The 20,849-nt window shown below is 40.7% G+C and overlaps 1 protein-coding gene across 1 annotated transcript in view; it reads right to left on the reverse strand.

Moving 5' to 3' along the window:
* Positions 1-1,730: 1,730 nt before the first annotated feature.
* Positions 1,731-20,849, reverse strand: part of pafah1b1a (platelet-activating factor acetylhydrolase 1b, regulatory subunit 1a) — a 28,954-nt gene continuing 9,835 nt past the window's right edge. The window contains exons 3-11 of the mRNA XM_053422220.1: positions 14,615-14,699; positions 12,414-12,488; positions 11,949-12,155; positions 8,451-8,619; positions 6,718-6,820; positions 6,362-6,590; positions 4,762-4,863; positions 4,494-4,650; positions 1,731-3,830 (exon numbers count right to left, since the gene is read on the reverse strand). Of these exons, the coding sequence (XP_053278195.1) occupies positions 3,757-3,830; positions 4,494-4,650; positions 4,762-4,863; positions 6,362-6,590; positions 6,718-6,820; positions 8,451-8,619; positions 11,949-12,155; positions 12,414-12,488; positions 14,615-14,699 (1,201 nt within the window). The 3' untranslated portion in view covers positions 1,731-3,756. The remainder of the gene's footprint in view (positions 3,831-4,493; positions 4,651-4,761; positions 4,864-6,361; positions 6,591-6,717; positions 6,821-8,450; positions 8,620-11,948; positions 12,156-12,413; positions 12,489-14,614; positions 14,700-20,849) is intronic.

The following is a 20,849-nucleotide window of genomic DNA, read 5'->3' on the forward strand; positions in this document are numbered from 1 at the left end:
GAAAACATCACAAGCTCTGCTGTTGGAGCTTGTTGTGCATTCTGAAGCCCTCACACGTGGTTCACAGGCAGGTTACAGAAGACAGGTGGACCTGAGGCAGCAGGAAATGACCTCCAGACAGTCATGGCCTGTCTGTCAGTCCCTTCACACACCACAACCAGAGCAGCACAGGGATTGCTTGGGACCTGCAAATGGTAAAGGGGGATTTTCTTCAACAGGGCGCACACTGGTGTACAAACACCAGCTGCTGCTTTTTATCTACTTTTTCTTACAAAAAAAATCAGGACACACATCATCCTGACCCTCGATTAAACACCTTCCTTCAATAAAAACCAAAGAAGGGAGGGTTTTATTCCTTTAAATTTACATTTTACGGTCTGGCATGTCATAGCGTGATCCTGAAGAGATGAGCGTCATTTATTAAACCAGATTGTTCTGACACATCTCCATTTTTTTGGCTTCAGCTAGAACATTGAACACACTGGCATATTCAATAGCCATGTCAAATAGGACTACAAAAACCAGCTGATTCTCCACTCAGGAGAAAACAGCCTGTAGAAAATAAAATAAGATAAAATAAAAACCTTTGTAAGGGTCGGGGGCGGAGGAAGGGGCACATATCAAAGGGAGACATCAGTAATATTCCCTAAAGGAGAGGGTTTCTCCTTTGGAACATCCTAGTCTGCCACAATCCCATTGCATTTACAGAAGACGGAGGTGGGGAACCTTCATCAGTTTGCATCACACACAACACGACCAACCTTTCTACGACCAGAGAACAGAGCTGCCTGAACTCATACACACTCAGTGATGTTACAGGAGGAGTCTGACAGTTTGGGAAAAAAGGTTGATTCACTTTATTACAGTTTTAGATGAGAAGTTGGATGTTTTGTAGATTGTTAGCTTAGCTTAGCATAAATGGACAATCAGACTCTAGCCAATGGAAGATATCAGTTGCCAGGCAACCAGGGGGACTCCAGAAAGTTTGTCAACACACGCTGCAGTCACGTCTAATTGTTTAGAAATTCATTTTTAGCTTGAGTGGAGGAATGGAAACATTCCCATCAGCCTTGCAGTCATTGGTCAAAGATATAGATGATTTCTGACAATTATTTTCAACTTGATAAAAAATAAGCAACAAACTGTTTGCAGAGTGCTCGCAAATGATGCTGCTGCTGGTTGATACATTCAGTTCATCTAATTTTACAAAAAACTACAAAATATATGTGCCATCATCACATGCTCTAAATACAAGGTTAATAGCAGCACTAGGGTTAAATAATTGGGAGTTATGAGTCATAAAAACGTGTTTTCATTCCTCCCATTTTGCTGACAGTGCCTGAATGCAGCATTATACATACAGTCTGTTAACTCTTTAAGTCCACAAATTTAGATTTTCAAAAAATGTACAATATGTAATGCTCTTCTCGACTTGAAAAGTAATATTCTCATCCAAATCTCTGCATAAAAAGCAAATACGTTATTTCCCAAAATGTCAAACTACTTTCAATACAGATCAATATTCAATCAAATTGGTCTGTGAATAGCAGAATTGAATCTTTGTGAATGCTCAATGTTCGGACAGCTCTGCTGCTGGTGCAGGTTAACATGCAGCAGTGCTACATCAACAGGTCACAGTAGGCTCACAGTAGCCACTAGTAGGAACTTGAGCAGCAGATCACCGCGTCCAGCACACACAGGAAGAAGAACACTTGGCAAATAAGCTAACATCAGTTAAGCAGTGGAATTCTTTATTAGCCAAGAACTGAATTGGAATGAAAAGGCTAATCAGAAATTATAGGTTTATGCATTTATCAACATCATTGAATTTTAATGTCGTCTTTGATCATTATTAAAAAGGACCAAAGACTTTGTGAAAACAGGGATGTGCACGATTAATGAATCACCTCGCCAGCGACAGTCACAAGCATGATGGTTCATTGTTTTTGTCCTCCAGCGGGGAGTGGAATGGTCGTTTCTACAGCACGGCCTGGTTTGCCCTCATTTTACAGTCTTTCGTTTTACAGTCACAGCTCCAAAAGTCAAAACTTTGAGGAAGGCCACTCAAAAGATTGTTGAGGTTGTCTGTGGGGTTCGTCTCCAGAGATCTTCGCCGCTCAGGCTTCATCATTCTCCTCTTTTATCTAATCCAGGAGTTTCTCCACCTCTTTTCAGCAAGAAGTCAGTCCGATAAAACCACAACCTCTACATCAGACCCCTCTGATGATAAAATAGCCTCAACAGAGCTCATCATCTGCTAGCTCTTCCTCACCAATCCTTCATTCCCATCCACTTCACCCTTTAGTGCGATAATACAAAATTGCCAAATCTCTCTATAACAAGCTAAATTTACAATTCATATTTTCACAGAAAACTGTTTCTTCCACTCAAAACCATTTTTATTATGCAGAACTTAAATTTCACCCCTAAAATTAAGAGATCTTTGCACATCCCAGATATCAAACCCAGGGGACCTTACTTTGACTCCTCATCATGCCTGTAGTTAAATCTTTAGCAGGGTTGTTTCACATGAGGCTTCTGTTAGTGGCTTTCAGATGCATCATGGGTCGACTGAGCATTTTCTGACTTTTCCTAATTCCTATGGTACATCGATCTCAACCAAGACTGACTGGTCAGGAGACTAGAAGTGGACAGAGGGTTTAGTCTGTTTGTCAAAAGTCTGACATGCAAGGTCACAGGAAATCGTCTGGTGGAGGGAGAAACACCCAAGGTCTTTATCAAGTGCTAGAGATTAAATAGGTGTAATCCCCTAACTGCTGCTGTGACCCAGGGTGCTCACTAACAGCGAAAGCCAAACAAACATGCTGGCTACATCGGGCTCTAGTAAAAAACTTTGGGTTTTTCACAGAGCCGCTCTGCAACGTTTCAACTTTTTTTTCTTTACTGCCGATTCATTAAACGGGATCATTTATCTAAAGCCTAGCAGTGGTTCATGTGCCAACATGACAAGAGTACAAAGCTGTTTTTAAACCCCCGAGGTCCAATGACAACAGTTTGAAACATTCGTATATACAGCCAATAAAATATTACCTAGTTCCACATGAAGAGAAATGGTATGCACACTTGAGAAGTGACGTTATAAAGCTACAGATTATTTCAATAACAAAGCCCCACAAACAATCGCATCTTATCGCGTCATATATGCTTCTCCTGCCTTGTCTCTCGGAAGTTTCACCAAGCTAGGCACCAACAGACTACGACAGTGAAGGAGAGAAATAACAGAAAAAAACCGAAATAAAAAAATAGACAAAAATAAATCTTACACATAAAGACACTGTCATTTCTTAAATTATTGGTTTTTAGTGCCCTACATTTTACACCCAGTCAAAAACATCTGCCTTCGGTTGGTCGGTAAGGCTGCGTGACAGACGGCCAGCCCCGTGTTAAACCTATGGAACTTCTAGACAACGTTATGTAAATTTACAGTATACAATTTTGGATTACCATGCAAGAATACTTTTTTGTGTAACATTTAATAGCTTGATCTACATCCAGGAATAATTTACAAAGAAGGACAAAAGTTATTGGACCAGAGAGCGCGACGGGTAAATAACCATGGGGGTAAGTGCAGCCGGAGGAGATGAAGATGTGCGGGTGAGACTTAATTTTAGATGAGGGGGTGGAGGGAGGGGGGGTGTTGGGATGAAAGGGGTAGGTGGGATGGCAGGAGGGAAGGTTGGATCCAGAGGAGCGCCGTGGTAATTAGGGTGGTGGTCCAATCCTGCAAGGTCCAGATCAGCGGCACTCCCACACTTTTAATGTTTGATCTACGCTCCCAGTGACGACATAGGGGGCAGCCTTGTGGAAATCTGCAGAAGAAAACAAAAAAGATAATCAGAAAGAAGTACGAGATAGGAAATTAACTCTGCTTGTGCCGAGATTCACTGAAAAATATATGCAACACGACTGCTGCCAACCCATTTCCACTGCAATAATTAACAGGCCTCTTGACTGAATCTCAGAGAGGCACAAGAGATGATTTATGATAGACAAAAAAAAAAAGAAGATGGATTTATAAATAATATATGGACAGGTAGTAGATTGGCAATGTGGCCTTTACGCGACACAGCCAGCTTTTCAGTATCATGACTTTGATTCTGGACTAATAAAAAAAACACTGTTAAAACGGGCCAAAATATATTTGACCAGCCAACTGTGTACTCGGGTGATAAAGAGAACCTGTTCATCACTTCAATAGCTCACAGTGATCTCCTCCTCAAGAGAATTCTCCAGCCTTGATGTGAGAAAAAGCTGCAGATACATAAAGGGGGAAGAGGGAAAATCCTGGAGCGCTTGTCTCCCTCTTACCCCCCTGCTGCCAGCAACCCTCAGGACACTGAACACACCGACGCTGGAGAAGATACTGAACCTTTATCTAAACAAAGAGATTTCCTTGCACCTCAAGACACTGACTGGTCAGACAACAAGGATGAAACCTTTGTTTTGGGGGAGTGAAGCGAAGAGCTGCTTACCCAGAGAGGTAACAAAGTGTTCGTGGGCACACAGGGTTTTCATGCAGCGCTTGTTCTTGTAGTCCCAGATCCTTAAGGTCTTGTCATCTGCACAGGTCACAATGAACTTGCCTCCAGGGTGGAAGGTGATCCCACGCACCCAGTTGTCATGGCCGACCTGTGACACGGACAGATGCTGCTCAAGACACCAGGTCTAAGCCAATTCATCTCACTCATGAATTTATATAAAAACAAACAAAAAAGTATATTCGCTTCAGATGGTCCTCACCAGTGTCATAAGGCACATGCCAATGCTGACATCCCACATCTTGATGGTTTTGTCTCTAGAGCCAGACAGCAGGAAGGGGCCTGGCTTACCACTCTTCTTGGTCTGGTTGGGAACAAAGAGTGGAAACAAATTAAAGTCAATAATGATGACAAATTAATGGTCAAGCAGGTTTTAATCCTCTCAACACTAATGGGGAACAAACTCATAAACTGCTACGTTAACCGCAAATTCTGTAAACACAATAAAATATGTTTACAAGCTGTGTCTGCCACACGGGACTCACTCATTTCACTGCACCAGTTGAGAGTGTGTTCAAACAGGCTTGCAGGTGCCTCAAGGCGATAACCAGAAAAGTCAAAGAGCTTGTAGCACAACACACTGACAAGCAGAACAGCCCAAATAAACACGTTAGAGAGAGTGTAAGTGTATAATATTATTGAAAAATAGGACGAACGCATGTCAAAACATCTTTGAGTTAATAGCAATCTCTTAAGGTCTGCATTGTTCATTCCATAAAACTGGAAGTGATATTTGAGGCATTCATGTTGTTGTGTAAATAATATTAAATGCATTGATTCATTCCAATCATCATGTGTGTCTTTTAGTGTTGCAAGAAAAGGCATATAAGACAATAATTAATAACAAAGACAACTGTTTGTTGCAGCTTTACACAGGTTGGAACAGGGTAACTGCTGCAAGGGAAATATTGTTTTAATCTGATAAAGCTACAATTGGACACACAAGGTCACAAGGCATGACGAGGGACCGTGGGTTGACTTAAGGCAATGCTGATATTCGCTTTTGTGTGTGTGCACACATGCGCACCTCATTTGAGTTTGTTCAGATGGCTGTTAAGTGATGTATAAGACCAAATGACATGGTTGCGCATGTAGAGGCAGTCTTTCTGCTTCATCTGACACTGGGAGAAATCCAGAGTGAATGAGTGAACACATCTAATAGCTTTGTTTGCCTTGAAGAGGTCTGATTATGTCACATTAAGGTGCAAGGTCACTGAAGAGCTGCATCAGCTACAAATTAAACATCCAAACACAGTAATTGACTTTACTGGTTATATCCAAACGCCATCATTAGACCCTTCATATGTATGGGGATGTGTTAATTTTTTCATTTTCAACCAATTGAGATCCGGCTTGGATAAAACATTTGTTTATATGACTTGATTGGCTTAAGCTTGTTTTATGTTAGTTGTTCCTGTCTTTTACAAACATCTGTATGACACCTGACGGAGCAGAGATATTCCCAGATGGCTCCTGGAGAGAGATTGATGGGGCATTCTGCAGGAAACTGGAATTAAAAAACATGACGGATTTGTAAAAGCACAAGCCCAGGGTGCTCCTGGAGGAAAGAAGCCAATGACTGTTGTGTTTATGTGAGATTGTGACATCTATCATTAAGGAGAAGACGACTGAATCAAGTGCCTCAAGGGTGAGTATGAAAGGGAAAGCCATCATGTCAATGTCATAGTTGGTGCACGCAATGACCAATCCATCAAGCATAAAACTGCAGTGCAACGCCCCTGAAACCTTCTGGACCAGAGAATAATTAGGAGAAATTAGTAAAAGTCTGAGCGGTTCTCTACCTCAGAGCCTGTGGCTTCTTGGATGGTGGGGTGGGCGCTCTCAGGTGCCCAGGAGATGCACTCCACCACGTGTTCGTGCTCCCGCAGTTCAGCCTTGCAGTCTTTCGAGGCCACAGCCCAAACACGCACTGTCTGGTCATTTGAACAGCTGGCGATCAGTGTGCCGTCCTGGTTTGGCCGCACCATACGGACCCACTCTCTGTGGCCAGTGAAGGTCTTCACACAGTATCTAACAAGCACATAACAATAAAATAAGTTCATCCAGTTTTCAGAGTAGATTCATGAGTCACAACATCAACCTTAAAAAAATAGTGGTTTTCTAGGATGGTTAAAGGGTGTTTTTGGTTTCTGCTTACCCAGTTGCCACCTCCCACATTTTTATGGTTTTGTCCCTCGAGGCAGAAACAATGTGATCTCCATTGGGCATGATGGCTACAGACGAAACATTGTGGTCATGTCCTGAAAAACAGAAAAGACTAAATAAGATCTTTGACAATTATAAACACTGAGCAACACAAGCCCATTTCAAGCTCGATTTGATGTCATTTTATAATTTCAGACAGCAACACTTGATTTCTTTAGTCTCCTCTTCTTTACTTTATCTAAAAATCATGCTAAAAATTCAGCGACACTTTTTCTTAACATATTTGGCCAAAAACAGCTCCAAAAATGATGGATTCTGTAGTAATTAGCCAATTAAATGACAAATCAGGCAGCCAAGCTACTGAGGTCTATGCTGTTCCACGGAGAATAAGAGATGGCTAATTACCAGGCACTGGGCCATATTTAAGCTGCTAAACAACAGAAGACAACAGTAAGTATACGCTAAAAGGCCAGCTTAACACTCTGTGTGTGTGTGTGTATGTGTGTGTGTGTGCATATGCGTGTGTGTGTGTGTGTGTGTGTGTGTGCGCGCGCGCGCGCGTGCGTGCATGCGTGTACATGCCATCAAGCTATGATAACGGGTGGCTGCGCCACAATAAAGTGCTATCTGGTGCTGAAGAGGATAATTAAACTGCTGTCCAAATCGGCACTAATCTACTTCACAAGTTGGCCCGGTTGATTTTTTTCAGATATAGATGAGGAGGGGTAAATAAAAAAAACAAGAAAAGGCTGAGTAGATGAATTAGAAGTGAATTGAGATGAGGTAAAGAGAAGGATGGTTGGGAAACAGTGGGGCACAAATGAAGACGACAACAGGCAAGGTTAAATCAAAGGTTTCAGACAATGATCTCGGCTAGAGTGTGAATGCACCTCATCTGTTTGAGAATGTGTGCCAGCAGCGCACTCCCTCATTTATAACAGAGAACCAGGTAAACTCGACAAAAAGCAGGATTTACAACTCCAGCTAGAATTAAAAAAATTGTATTATTTAAGTAGGCTCATTTAATTCATTGATATTCATTCAAGTCTGCTTCACAGACAGACATTAGTGATGAAGACATAGCAGCACTTTGTGGGGGGACCTATATGTGCTGAAGACTCATACTGTTTAGGATGCTGTTGGCTTGTTAGTATTGGGGGGGGGCATCTCTCAGTTTCAAAAAGGAAATTAAAACTATTCATACTGGGGAGCCGAACATCAGCAAAGCCTGAGGGCAGATGTAGCATATGTTGCCATCATACATTTGAAAATTAGGATGTAAAAGAGGGAAATGTCTGCCCAAGGACTCTTTCATTGATGGCATGACCAATGGTGGAGGAGAAAAAGAATATAAATAGGCTCATCAAAAACCTGAGCCAATTCTTCATCATTTAAATGACTGTAAATGATTAGATTTTAAGCAGTGATGGGACAAAGCGCCTGGAGGGAGTGTACTGTGGAGCGAGACACGTGATAAAGCAGTCCATTTGTCAGAGCTGGCCATGATATCTCAGCATAGGGTGCAGTGAATTGGAGCAGATTGAGGCTTATAAGCAGAATCAAATGCGATAATGAACAGTATTTACACCACCTGAGCCCTGAGTACAGTCACATGCTACATTTACACAGCAATGACGTGGAAAACACAACAGAAAATGTCCATGACGACGAGAAATAAAAGTCAGCATTTGTATTTATTGAAAAAATTAAGTTGGATCTTCTTACCGTGCATGGTCCTGATGCATTCAAAGCCTTGAAAATCCCAAAGCTTGATAGTCATGTCAGCAGAGCAGGATGCTAGCAGTTTTCCTGTCAGGTCAAAAGAGATGTCCTGCACCGAATCTGTGTGGCCTTTCAGTGTGCGTTCAAAGTCTCCTGTTTCATAGTCCCAAACCTGGAGAAGAGAAAACATACAAGTGTTATCTTAAGAGGAACTGAGCAGTTTTTCACTAACCAAAGTCTGTATGTTACTGACTAGCCAGTGCTGTTAATTTTTTATTTAACACTTTTCCAGAACCCAGCAAAGCCCAGAGTGTCAGATCATTCATGACACCCACGTCAGGTCATTCCTCAGCAGAGCAACCCTGAAGCCAAAACAAGCTGAGGAGACAGAGGCAGGCTACTCAAGGAAGAAGTCACATTTCATTGCTCACATTGACAAACACTGTCGGCATTAAAAACACTGCCATTACCCTTGTCTTCAGAGCTCACACAGACCTCACACACTGTTTTTACAAATTGAATTAGGGAATCCATGATGCATTACTGTTGCTAAAGGTACTTATGGCAGGGTTGCATGTTCCAAGATATATATAGTTTGAACTGATAAAAGCCATGAGACAGCTCATTATGCTGAGTACAGTGAAGCCAGTTGCAGTAACGACAGAAAACGGTGTGACCTGTAATAATTCAGATTTATAGCCCGAGAAAGCTGCTGCATCTCTCTAGCTTTTGAGCAGACGGTTTGTCATGGAGGGATAAACCCTTCGTGGTCCATCTCGAGGAGTGGGAGATTTTGAGCAGACGGTGACATGAGAGCCCCACCCTCTCCTCCCTCCCCCTGGTCCTCCTGCCTGCCCCCCAAGGAAGCTACAGACAGTGCAGATGGTGATGTGTGTGTAAAGGGATTTATCCAAGAGAAGATCAATTCAGTTAATGTGTTCTGAGCTACACCTCGTCTAACAGTCTACAAGTGAACTAGCAGTGTTCAATAGCAGCCTCTACCCTACCCATAATCAATTAACTACCTGTAACCCAACACTGATGATTTTCTTCTCCTCAGAATATTATTGAAGTAGCTTTTACAGACATTCTCAGGGGACAATGCCTTGGATTGTGATCATTCAATGGCCAAAAGTAATAGTCAATTCGGATACAATTTACATTTAATTTCTGTACTGATAAATCTGAAAAATAAATTCTCAATTGTTTACTTCTTTTTTTTAATAGTGAAATGTCATTCATACGTTCTAAGAGCCAGATGGCTTAAGGTTGTTTTATTGACATTCAATTTAATGGCATATAACAAAGAAAAGAAAACGTTTTTGCATAGAAAATGTCGAAAGCAATTAATATATTGTAAAATGTTAAATGGATTCATTTTATGCTGATTGACTGCTTGTAAAATAAATTAATCATATCAGCTTTTGACTGTTTGCATTGCAGCTTCTGTAACAGGGTGAATGTACCAATTGCCACTGATTGTTTGGGGCAAACAAAGCAACCTTTCCTATCAAAAAAAAAAAGAAGAAAAAAAAGAGAGTTGGCATGAACACAAAGTCAGACTTAATGAACGACATGAAATGGCTTCTAGTCTGAATACCAGGCAATGCCATGGGGTGGAAAGCGGGTGAGCTTCTAAATCTCTGCTTTTCAGCATAAAGAGCACAAGGTCGACTCCCCGGTTAAAAATTTAGCAGAGCTGCTCAGGAGGAGAAAAGTAGGACACAGGGGGAGTTAAGCAACAGAGAGACGAGCCAGCTAGGAGCGAGGTGCAAGAAAGCAGGGCTGAATTTTAAATTTGGGCCCATGCCTGCCTCCTCCTGCTGAGGGATGGATGTCTCTGATGGTAGGTAGTCATGGTGGTGCAGCTGAAGCTTTAAGTGGAAGATTAATGAGGCAGTGTGCTGGGTGGGTGGGGTGCAGGGGGAGGAGGGGAGGTGTGAGGTTGGAAGAGGAAGATGATGCCAAAACGTTGAGAGGAATCCCTGCTGTGTGGGTGTAGCCGAGGAGGAGATGAACAAGTGTCTCTTATTGTCTGATGAATAATATATGGAGGACAAACAGCTCAGAAGAGTATTGGCATTGTACAGCAGGGCAAGGGAGGGACACTGGCGCAAATATAGCCCTGAGACAGACCATGGAGTCAAAATCGAAGGGAACAGAGATAACAGAGACATGTTTGTGTAGATCAGGGCGTGTCTGGAAGAGTGAAGCTTCTTAGATGGACAGGAGGAGAGAGATGCGCCATTGAACTGAATGAGCACAAGCTGCCACCAAGCTAGCACTAAATTAGAAAATATTTAACAGAATTTTGGTCTTGTAATGTGAGAAGGGGGGTGTGAACACAAACACTGACAGTACAGCCTGCAGTCGTCTCCTGCAGGAAGCTCTGAAATCGGACAGCTGATAAATCTATATTTGAAACCATAATGAAAGTGCGATCTTATGTTTGACATTTCTCAAGTATAAATACGTGCTTTAGTCAAAACTGCTCCAATTAAAACATTTGCATACTAAATATAATTGGTGCTGAGCCAAACCTGTACTTTCTGTGTGAACTGGGAGTGGAAGGCATCATAGACTGAAAATATTATTTTTACAAATACTATTCAAAAATTGTGTCTCAGCAAATTAGGTTAACTGGATTAAATATATAATTTTTTTAATCCAAAAACACTCAAGATATACTGTGCAATATAAATTAGTGACAATGTCATATGACCAAGTGCAGTACACAAATCTGCCTACCACACGTTTCATCAGCATCTATTTTATTTTCTCACAAGTTAAATGCTTTACTTAATGAATACATTAATTCTACAACCAGCTCTGCAACACATGACAGCCTCTGTGATCTCAGCTGGATACCAATATTTTTGTTATTACCATTAAAGTCTGACTACAAATCTGCTGACAGTATTGACTCGAGTATAAATTAGTCTAAAGCAAGTTACAGCACAGCAAAGCACAAAGTGTAATATTATAATAATTCTTTAATCACTACCAGACACAATTTAATTTCTTTATAATGATGCTTCCAATGAGTAAATACATGTGTACAGTGAATAATATCCTAAAACCCAAGAAGTAACATAAGGAAGGCAGCTGCTTTTTATCCCTGGAAAACTGAAAGGATTGAAGCTCATCATTGAGGGTTATCATCAAGTTTCCATTTTCTACTGTGGCTTTGTAATCCTTGAAGAGTACACAAAGTACACACAGTACATGGTTATGAAATGAAAACAAACATTAACAGACAGACAGAACAGACCAGGGTTATCTAATCATGTGCAAAGGAGCACAGTCCAGCAGGTTTTATTTCTGAATACACCAGTGACAGCACTTAATTGCCTATATTCATTCCTAGAGGAAAACCTTAGTAAAATCCCCTACTGCAGCTTTATTTAAAAAACCTGCAGGCCCTCAGCTCTCAGCAGCAAATATCATTTAAGACATCATTTAAATAAATGAATAAATTGTCATTGTTAAACCAGCACTGACCTTTATTGTGGCGTCCTCAGAAGCCGACACCATGACACTGAAGACTGGGTGGAAGATGACGCGGGTGACCGGACTGCGGTGCCCACTCAGCGCATACCTTTCTGGTGGGCGTGGAATCCACTCTTTGGGGTCACGCTTCTGACTGACGGGTCCTCCCAGGGTGATCTCCTCTTTAGCTTCATTCAGTTTGGATTCAAGCTCCATCACCTAACCAGAGCAAACAGGTATGAGTTAGCAGCGTAAGGGCAGAAAATAAGATAAATAACATCTTACACATGTACCGGGGAGGAAATAAAGGGGTTAAGTTTGCCTGCGTCTGTTAATGTGTAATACTTTTGTTTAACAGTGGAGTTAATGCTTTCCATGGTACATTTCCTACAGTAAGATTCAGCAGTAATTTTGTGAACCATTCACAATACTATAATTCCCACAACCATTCTTTGAGGAGGAAAAGGCCCCACAAACCTTCTTTTGTAATCTGATGACTGAGGTCCATTTTTTTTCCAAAAGGCCAGCGTACTTCTTATCCAACTCTTCATTCTGTGGAGAAAAGAGTGGGGGGTTGTTAAAATATCAGCAAACATGCAAAGAAAGCCAATCAAAGTTGTGGGCTCAGCATAATCTGTGAGACCCGTGGGAGGGGGGCCAGCTGGGGTGGCATGTTGAAGTCTTTGGCTCAAGTAAGAACGAACAGGGAATTATTTACACACCAGTCACAAGCCAACCCTGACTTCCAGACACCGCCAACCTAGTGTAGGACACACATACACGCCACACATACACACACGCACATAAATACACACCCTAGTCCTAATCCCTCTCACACGGGCTAATCTTCTGCAGACAAGGAAGACTTAGGCAGTTTACAGCCACACACACAGTACCAGAGGCAGCAGTGGAAGTTAACTTGTGGCAGGTCTGGCAGACAGAAGCCTGCAGGATAATACCACAAGCTGGCTGCTAACTTTTACGTAACGGACCTCATGGCACTCACAGTTTGAATCTTACTGCCAAGAGACAAACAAAACAATGTGGAGGGAAGTCTACTCTGTCACTACATTCAAATTCAATTTAATGCTGAGGCTTCAGCCAATCATTATTATTATTATTATCATCATCAATTCAGCTACTAATTATTTTCTTGATTTATTAACCGTTTGCTCTAAAGGAAACAGTCAAATACAACCATCACCATTTCCCAGAGCCTGCAGTGAAAGACTCAAATTGCATTCTTTGAACAACAATTTAATATTACACGCGGAGCTGCAGCGCTAAAATGATTTATAAATTAGTTGTTCAGAAAAAAAGTACAGGTAATGGATTTTGAAAATCAATCGATAGAAAAAGTTTTGATGGTTTCCAGCTATCCAAATTAGAAATATTACTTGATGTATCACTGTTCCAGAATTCTTACACTACACAAAAATTGATATTTCTATTATGAGGAGTTTTTAGTGTTTCTCCTCCTGGAACAGTTTTTAAATGTAAAATAAAAAAGGGCCTTTTCCCTAGATGCGATTACATTTTAAAAGGTAAAAAAATCAAATTTCACTTTATTCTAAAAAAATATATAACCGATATAAATGTTATGATTGTATTGTGTGTGTGCCCATGTTTTGAGGCTATTAATAACTATGAAAGCATCAAAAATCCACATTGACAGAAAGCCATGCGTGTCAGTGAGGTAGAAAATGTGTGTTTTCACTCCAATTTCAAAACTAGCTCGACATGGACACATATAAACAACAAGGGTTGATTCTTTCGACTATAAACATGAGGTTTATGAAAAGACAAAGACATGAACTGAGGCAAATGGAGTAGAAAGAGAATGGGGAAACCCAGTTTGAACAAGTCTGCAGTCATCTAATCTACCATCTGCCTGGACACTATGCCCATTACACCAACACACACAAAGGGAATGAAACAAGAGACTAGGACACACAAAATGGCAAGCGCCAGGCTTCACTGCAGCCTGCCAGCCTATAAGCAGTGATACATAAATCTGTGTGTTCAAGCAGGTATGTATATATTCTTCCACAGGGCAATTTAAAACTAGAGCATTGAGGGGGGTTGGGGTGTCACATGAAGGCAAGGTGAAAGAAGAGGCCCTGCAGAGAGAGAGGGTTTGGCTTTGTCACAATTTGGCTTTGTTATAGGGTATATCAAGTTTAAAAATACAATGATTAGGAGGTGTAAGTACAGACTTCAAGCTTAAAGGATGGTGGCAGCTGTTCACATCTATATTGGATTAACAGTGAGAGAGTCTGTTTTTTCTCAAGTAGATTCAATATATCTTTATTATTGAGGACAATATTTTACTTACATGTGGGGAGTAGAATATGAGGAACATTTTTCAGTAAAATAATACCACTGAGGTACACTCACTGGCCACTTTATTAGGAACATCTGTACCTATTTATTGGGTACATCTATACCTAATACAGTGCATCTCAACCATATTCAAATACAGCGAAGATAAGCAGGAAAACAGTATCACAGCTTAAAGCTTAATGGAACACACCACCATAATTGGGGGCAGGTGCTCCCAGGCACACTTTTCAACATATTGACTCAAATGAGAAATAAAGTGGAAATCAAGGCATATTGTTGGTATAAATTGTCTGATTGACTGTGAGGATGTACGTGTCCATCATCAATCTACTCACATTATCTAATTCCGCCTCCTTCTTGAAAGTGGAATATGCCTCTTCATATCCATTGGAACGTAGATAATCGGCTATCGCTCGATTTCTGAAACAGACAAAGGGAACCCGTAATTAGTTCTCCTGATTAGCAGACGTGATAGTTGTTTAATTGGCATGAGAGAAACGAGGTGAAGACTGAAGTTGTATTCAACGCTGTGAAACAAAGACACAAATTAGCATGTTCAGGAAACGTGTCAGACAGATGTAATTTTAACACGTTTTTCACACATTCAGAATGTTTTAACGCTTTAAGCCCCATAATAAAAATGCTTTGCATGCATAAAATCAGTCTAATTTTCACACACACGCAAACACACATACACACGTCTGGGTTCAATAATGAGATCTTGTTGCTGGGGGCAAATTATAGGAAGGGATGACTCCCTATGGTGTAGATATGGGGGAAATGAGAGTCATTGTACATGCTAACATCACCAACATACACACAGACAGAGACAAATCATTGGGTAGCAGGATAATCGTCTGTTAACTGAAGGAACGACTGGCTACTGATGCTCCAGTTCATCTCCTTCTCAGGCATCCATTTGCAGACAAACACATGCAAAAGACACTCGACCTTGCGGAAAGTCAACACTAAAGATTGTGGAGATGGCAGCAGCGTTGTGTCACTGTCCTTATACTTTCAATTTCTGCTGAGAGATGTTTAGATAGGACAGACAATAGACCAGACAGTCAGAGCTGAAGGCAAGAACAGAGGACAACACCTTCAGTCTTCCTGTTTTGTCTGATTTTTCTATTAGAAAATTTCACTCACTTACAATACACATCAACACCTAAAAAACACATTATCTCACAGTTAAACTTAATTTGATTAAGCACTTGGCAGTAAAGTATTTACTCTTCTGAACACCTCTTTTATCCAGGACTGGATTTTGTTCACCTTCGCACCTTCAGTTTTCTCTACTGAATACCAGGATTGGCATTAACTGACTTGAAAATACAAAAATATGACTAAAGGAACACAAACACAGACACTGAATTCATGAATGTCTGATATAAATGCAATTTCCCTTTAATAGTAATACAATATTTCCCTGATTCCAGCCCTCCTGTGTGTGCACAGCGATCCCCACCATTAATGCCAGGAGACGCAAGACAAGCTGTCAGGCAGCAGTGCTTTGAGGTGCCAATGTGAAGGGGGTGGGGGGTACAATCTGTCAGCCCAGCCTGTGCCCCCTGTGCCCTTTTGGTCAGCGTTGAGCACTGAAACCCCCGCCTCCGTCTGCCCACCTGAAGCCCAGTGACAACACAAGCAGACCTTATTACAGCTCAAGGTTAGTAAGAGGTTATCTGCTTCTCTGACAGCATGCCTGCTGGACAGCTACAAAACAAGGGGGAGGTCTGAGGTGGGCTAGCCTGTCTGAAACAAATGAGGCAGAAAGTTTGATGTGGTGTGGGTGTGTCAGTAGATCTGCATGACAACCAGACATTGTGTCAACCAAACCCAACATCAACAACCTTTACCAGAGCACCTGAGTATCAGGAAGACAAACAGAGATCCAAAACACCAACATTCCCCAAAGTCTGAAATGTTACTACTATGTTGTCTAACTCATAATCGTGTTGATTGTGAAATGAAAAACTTTGTTAAATTAGGAACTAATGTATTGAGAGATCAAAAGGTTTCACCTGCAGCAGTGGCAGCTGGAGTAATTTATTTTCAGTAGCACTTTATTTATGCAGATTCAGTTTTTTTTTGTTTTCTTGCATAATGTTTACAACCAAGTTATTTTAGCCATTTAAAGCAGCAACAATTAGTTGATTTAAAACAAAACTTTTAGTCAACAATTTAGATAAATAAATGGTATTCATTTGTACTGAATATCTTGTGGGTTTTTAAACTGTTAAATAATACTTCATGTTTAAATACGTACAATACAAATTTTGCTTGGATATGAGTAACTGTGCAAAGAAATCTCTACCTTTATGCATTCTGAAAAATGTGAATGTAGGCCTGTCACGAAAACATAAAGTTGGATGTTATATTGTCCCAGTTTTTATTATGAATTGCCTTACCAAAAAATCTTGCAGGGCTGCATATGGAAATTCCCAGACCCTGGACTAAAGGATTCACCCCATCTCCAACACAATTGAAAAAAAATAGTAGTAGATTCATTAATAATGGAAAAGAACCACAAAGCAATGTCAATCAAACTGGCCCAATTTTTTTTAATAATTTAAAGTGGACAATTTGCACTCAAAAGAGTAGTCCTTAATATCAACGCAGAGGATCCACCACTCCCACTGAACCCCACTTTACAGTGGATGTGTGAGGGTAAGGCAGTTTTCAATACGTGATGGAGCCCTCAAATTCTGTGAGGAAATGAGAGGAAGACAGTGGAAAAGAGAGAGATGTGTATCAATGCGGACAGAGAAAGAGCAAACCGGGTGGTTTCCATGGTTACCAGTAGCCCAAAGCTAGATGATTAGATGGGTAGATAGTGAGAAAGAGGGCAGGGTGAATACATGGACAGAGGACAGAGAGAAGAGAGGGAGAGTGCTACACTCAGGCTGCTTCGATGCTTCACTGAAAATCATACTCATGTTATGACGTGCAAGTAATCTTGTAGGAGGGCCTCACATGGGTTAAATCAGTGCTGTGGTTGGTCAGAACTCAACAATAATCCCTTGATGGATGGACACAGAGAGATGAGGTCGAGCACAGGGAGGTATGAATGACCTCATCTTTCTGAGAAGAGAGGTGAGTCACCCTTCCAGAATGTCTGCATCACTTCCTGCCAGTTCCTACTCTATTATCATGTACTTAACATCATTGTGGAGATGAGTAACTTACTGAGCTTCCACCCACTATCAAACTTCCCTACTTTTTGGTTATTGGTAAGATATGTTTAAAAGGTGTTTGTACTTTTTTTAGATTGTACAATCCTTTATCATAGAAAATGTTGGAATAATAACAACATCACAAAGCAGTAATGTCCAGCATCTTTAAAAACAAACAGAACAACACATGTCATAGCGAAATGTGTTGTTGCCGAGGCCTGAATTTTGGAGGTTCACATCTACGTTAATGCCCCCCAAAAAAGATGTATTAACTAACGGAGCACAGACATAACTAAGCCAGTAAATGCTGCTGTTAAAGCAAAGATTGTGATTATTTTAGCGGAGGACAGATTATTTACACAGCAGAGACAGCAGAAGAATAAAGCACACAGGACTACAGCAATCCCATCAGCAACAGAAAGACTCTACACTCTCTAATTAAACTGAGCTGAAGAGCAATTTTGCTTGTCTGGCCAGGTCACTGACCTGCGCCATATATTTGTCAGCTGGTAAAAACCTCACAGGAGTATTTTATTGAGCTGACAATGTATAGACCCATTCAATCTTTCAATACCACTGATGAATGTTTTATAGGAAGTATCTTATGTATGACCTCTGAAAGATCCCTAAGCACATATAAAATGCACCTTCCTCTACATCATTTCAGCACATATCAGTATAAGCATGCATCACTGTCAACCGTTTTTTTGTCAGCAGGTTGGTCACACCCTTAGACATGTTGCGTTTGAAAAGTTTTCTACCTCCTCCACACGAGGCTTAAGATTTCCTGTTGGCCCCGCCTGTCCTACAAGAGCTTAAAAAGGCTGCACCAGAGGTTGTTCTCTAAAATGATATTCACTGAGCAAACACCAGGGACGACAGGCCAGTGCTGTGTGGTGACGTAACCACTGTCTCTGCTGAGTGTATGTACTCATGGCAACTCTGCTAAAGAAAAATACTACATCTAATTTCATGTTCCTTTATGCTGATCCTCAGGTAAAGACTGTTCTAAAATGGCAACGTGTGGAACTCCAACTCAGGACTATAACCGACTTTGCACAGATTTTGTATCATGCATCATGTGTGAACAAAAGCAACACTCCCGTGTCAGTCTTTCAGCTCTCCATTTGAAAAGCTAAAAGGCAGGAGGTCAATTTTTGTATGGTATCATCAAAAGCTCTCTCATAGGAGCATTTTTCCCAGCTTAACAAATGAAAACGACAAGATCTCAGTACTACAACTCAGTCCAACTGATTAATTAGCACATTAGCGGTATGAGAAAGACCAGAGAGTCAAGTCATTACAAACACTAGGTTTAATTAATCAATGTGAAAATAACAAGGGATAAATTCAGTACATTCAGCGTATTTCTCCGTCTAAACAGCTGAGTACTAAACAGCTGATAAAGTCTGGGGGGAACTTGTTTCCAAAGACATTCCACAAAAATCCTATGACAGGATTGCATATTTGCCCGGCTTCAGCTGGATCTCAGTGAAAAGTTTAATCACTTCACTATTTATTTTTCTTAACTGATGAGTAGCCCCAGGTCTTGGTAAGTGAGACATCAAGCTCGACACCTAAAGGCAATGACCACCCATTTTAACCATATAATTAATCACAATCATTTAAAAGAGAAAATCTGGTTTATCTATGGAGGTTTCTGCTCTTTACTTGATTCCCAACTTTCGTGTATCACAAAGCCTCTTTCAATGTGAAACAGGTAGGCTGTTGAGGCAAAGAAGTCTCTGCTTCCATATAAATTAAGAGCGCTGCAGTAGGGATCATCTCTTAATCCCAAAGAAACCTTTAAAGAGGGAATCTTCCTCCATCCGAGATCCACAGGAGAGTAAAGTCCATTCACTGGCAGACTATTCACCTACTATTCCTCATTATGGAAAATGTGCAATGTGTGCACATGCAGCAGGAGTTACTCTTCAAAAATCAGCATGGGGCTGGAATAACCAGCTGTTTGGTCTATACACCAACATGTCCAATGTTCATGTAATTTAAGCTTATGAAAACAAAGGATAACAGAGACACAGGCACAGATGCGAGACTAGACTTCCTAACACACATGCAGACAGGATTTTATTTCTAAATCATTTCACCTGAGGTGGTTATCTTTTTAAATATCTCTGGTAGCAGTAATTCTATTGTGGACCGTGCTGCAAATGAGAAGTACACATTTTTGACATGATGGATTTGAGAGATTTTATCGCCGTGATGAAACATTCAAAGACAAAAAACTGACGATTCTAAACTCCACAAGAGAAAAGTAATGAGAATATTTTTATCTTTTCAGTTATTTGAAAAGAGAGGATTTGCAGCCTCTTTATATCCACAGCATGCATGCTTAATTGTGAACTGAATAAATAGGTTCTTTGGGCTTTTTTTCTAATTGTAATAGAACATAAAACCTGCAACATTTTTGGTTTTAAACATCCAGTGGGTTACTGATCTTCCCAAAGAATGTGGAATGATTGATATGGGATGACGGGTCCAGGACTCACTCTGTAAGAATGCCAGTCCATCTGTGTTAGTCCCGAGGCAAAATCAAATCTGTATTGCCAATAGACCCCCTGCAGTTGCACCCAGGCACGCTTAGTACACTGAGTACAAATGCAGAGATTTTGGGACAAAAACATGTAACAAAATGTAGCATCAACGAATAAATTATATTTGAATCATAATCACATTTTGAACATGTACAATAAACACATCTGTAACACGATGAGAGTGGAAAGCACAAAGGCAAAAAGAAGACCAGGGTGAAGTGGACATTTAACTCTAGGTCACAGTAACTGTGCTTGTATCACTTTAAATGTTATCATAACATTGCAAAGTAAAAAGTCAGTGAGAGTCTTTTATCACACCACCTATTCAACAAGCTTTTAACACAGAGACGCAATATTTGCTCAAGAGAACTACTTGAAATCCTGTTCAAATATGTATTCCTATTAAAAATAACAGGAACCAATAATAATAATATCAATAAAAACCTGGATAAGGTGTGCTTTATTGATAAGATGAGATAAGTATCACATTATATTGCTGCACCCTGATGAGAAAAGCCACAACGTCTCATTATCGGAAACTTATTAAGCCCTCCAAAAACGCAGGGAAAACCCTTAAATCATACAGTCGACATGGGAACATTTGACTCATCAGATTGAGCCCTGGATACCATGCATTCCCACCATCATGCCAATCAGATCGAGACCCAGTTAGCTATCAGGTACCATCAGACACACAATGGCTGCGGATGACTTAGAAGTGTGAATGTACATTTCAGTAGTTATTCACGTATCGTAAGTCATATCATCATCACAATACTGAAAAATGCTGTCGCTCATTTAAGATTTTTCTCATGTCATAGAGACCTAATACTGCCTGC

Source organism: Pleuronectes platessa, chromosome 5 (assembly GCF_947347685.1).
Source record: "Pleuronectes platessa chromosome 5, fPlePla1.1, whole genome shotgun sequence".
Taxonomy (NCBI): Eukaryota; Metazoa; Chordata; class Actinopteri; order Pleuronectiformes; family Pleuronectidae; genus Pleuronectes; species Pleuronectes platessa.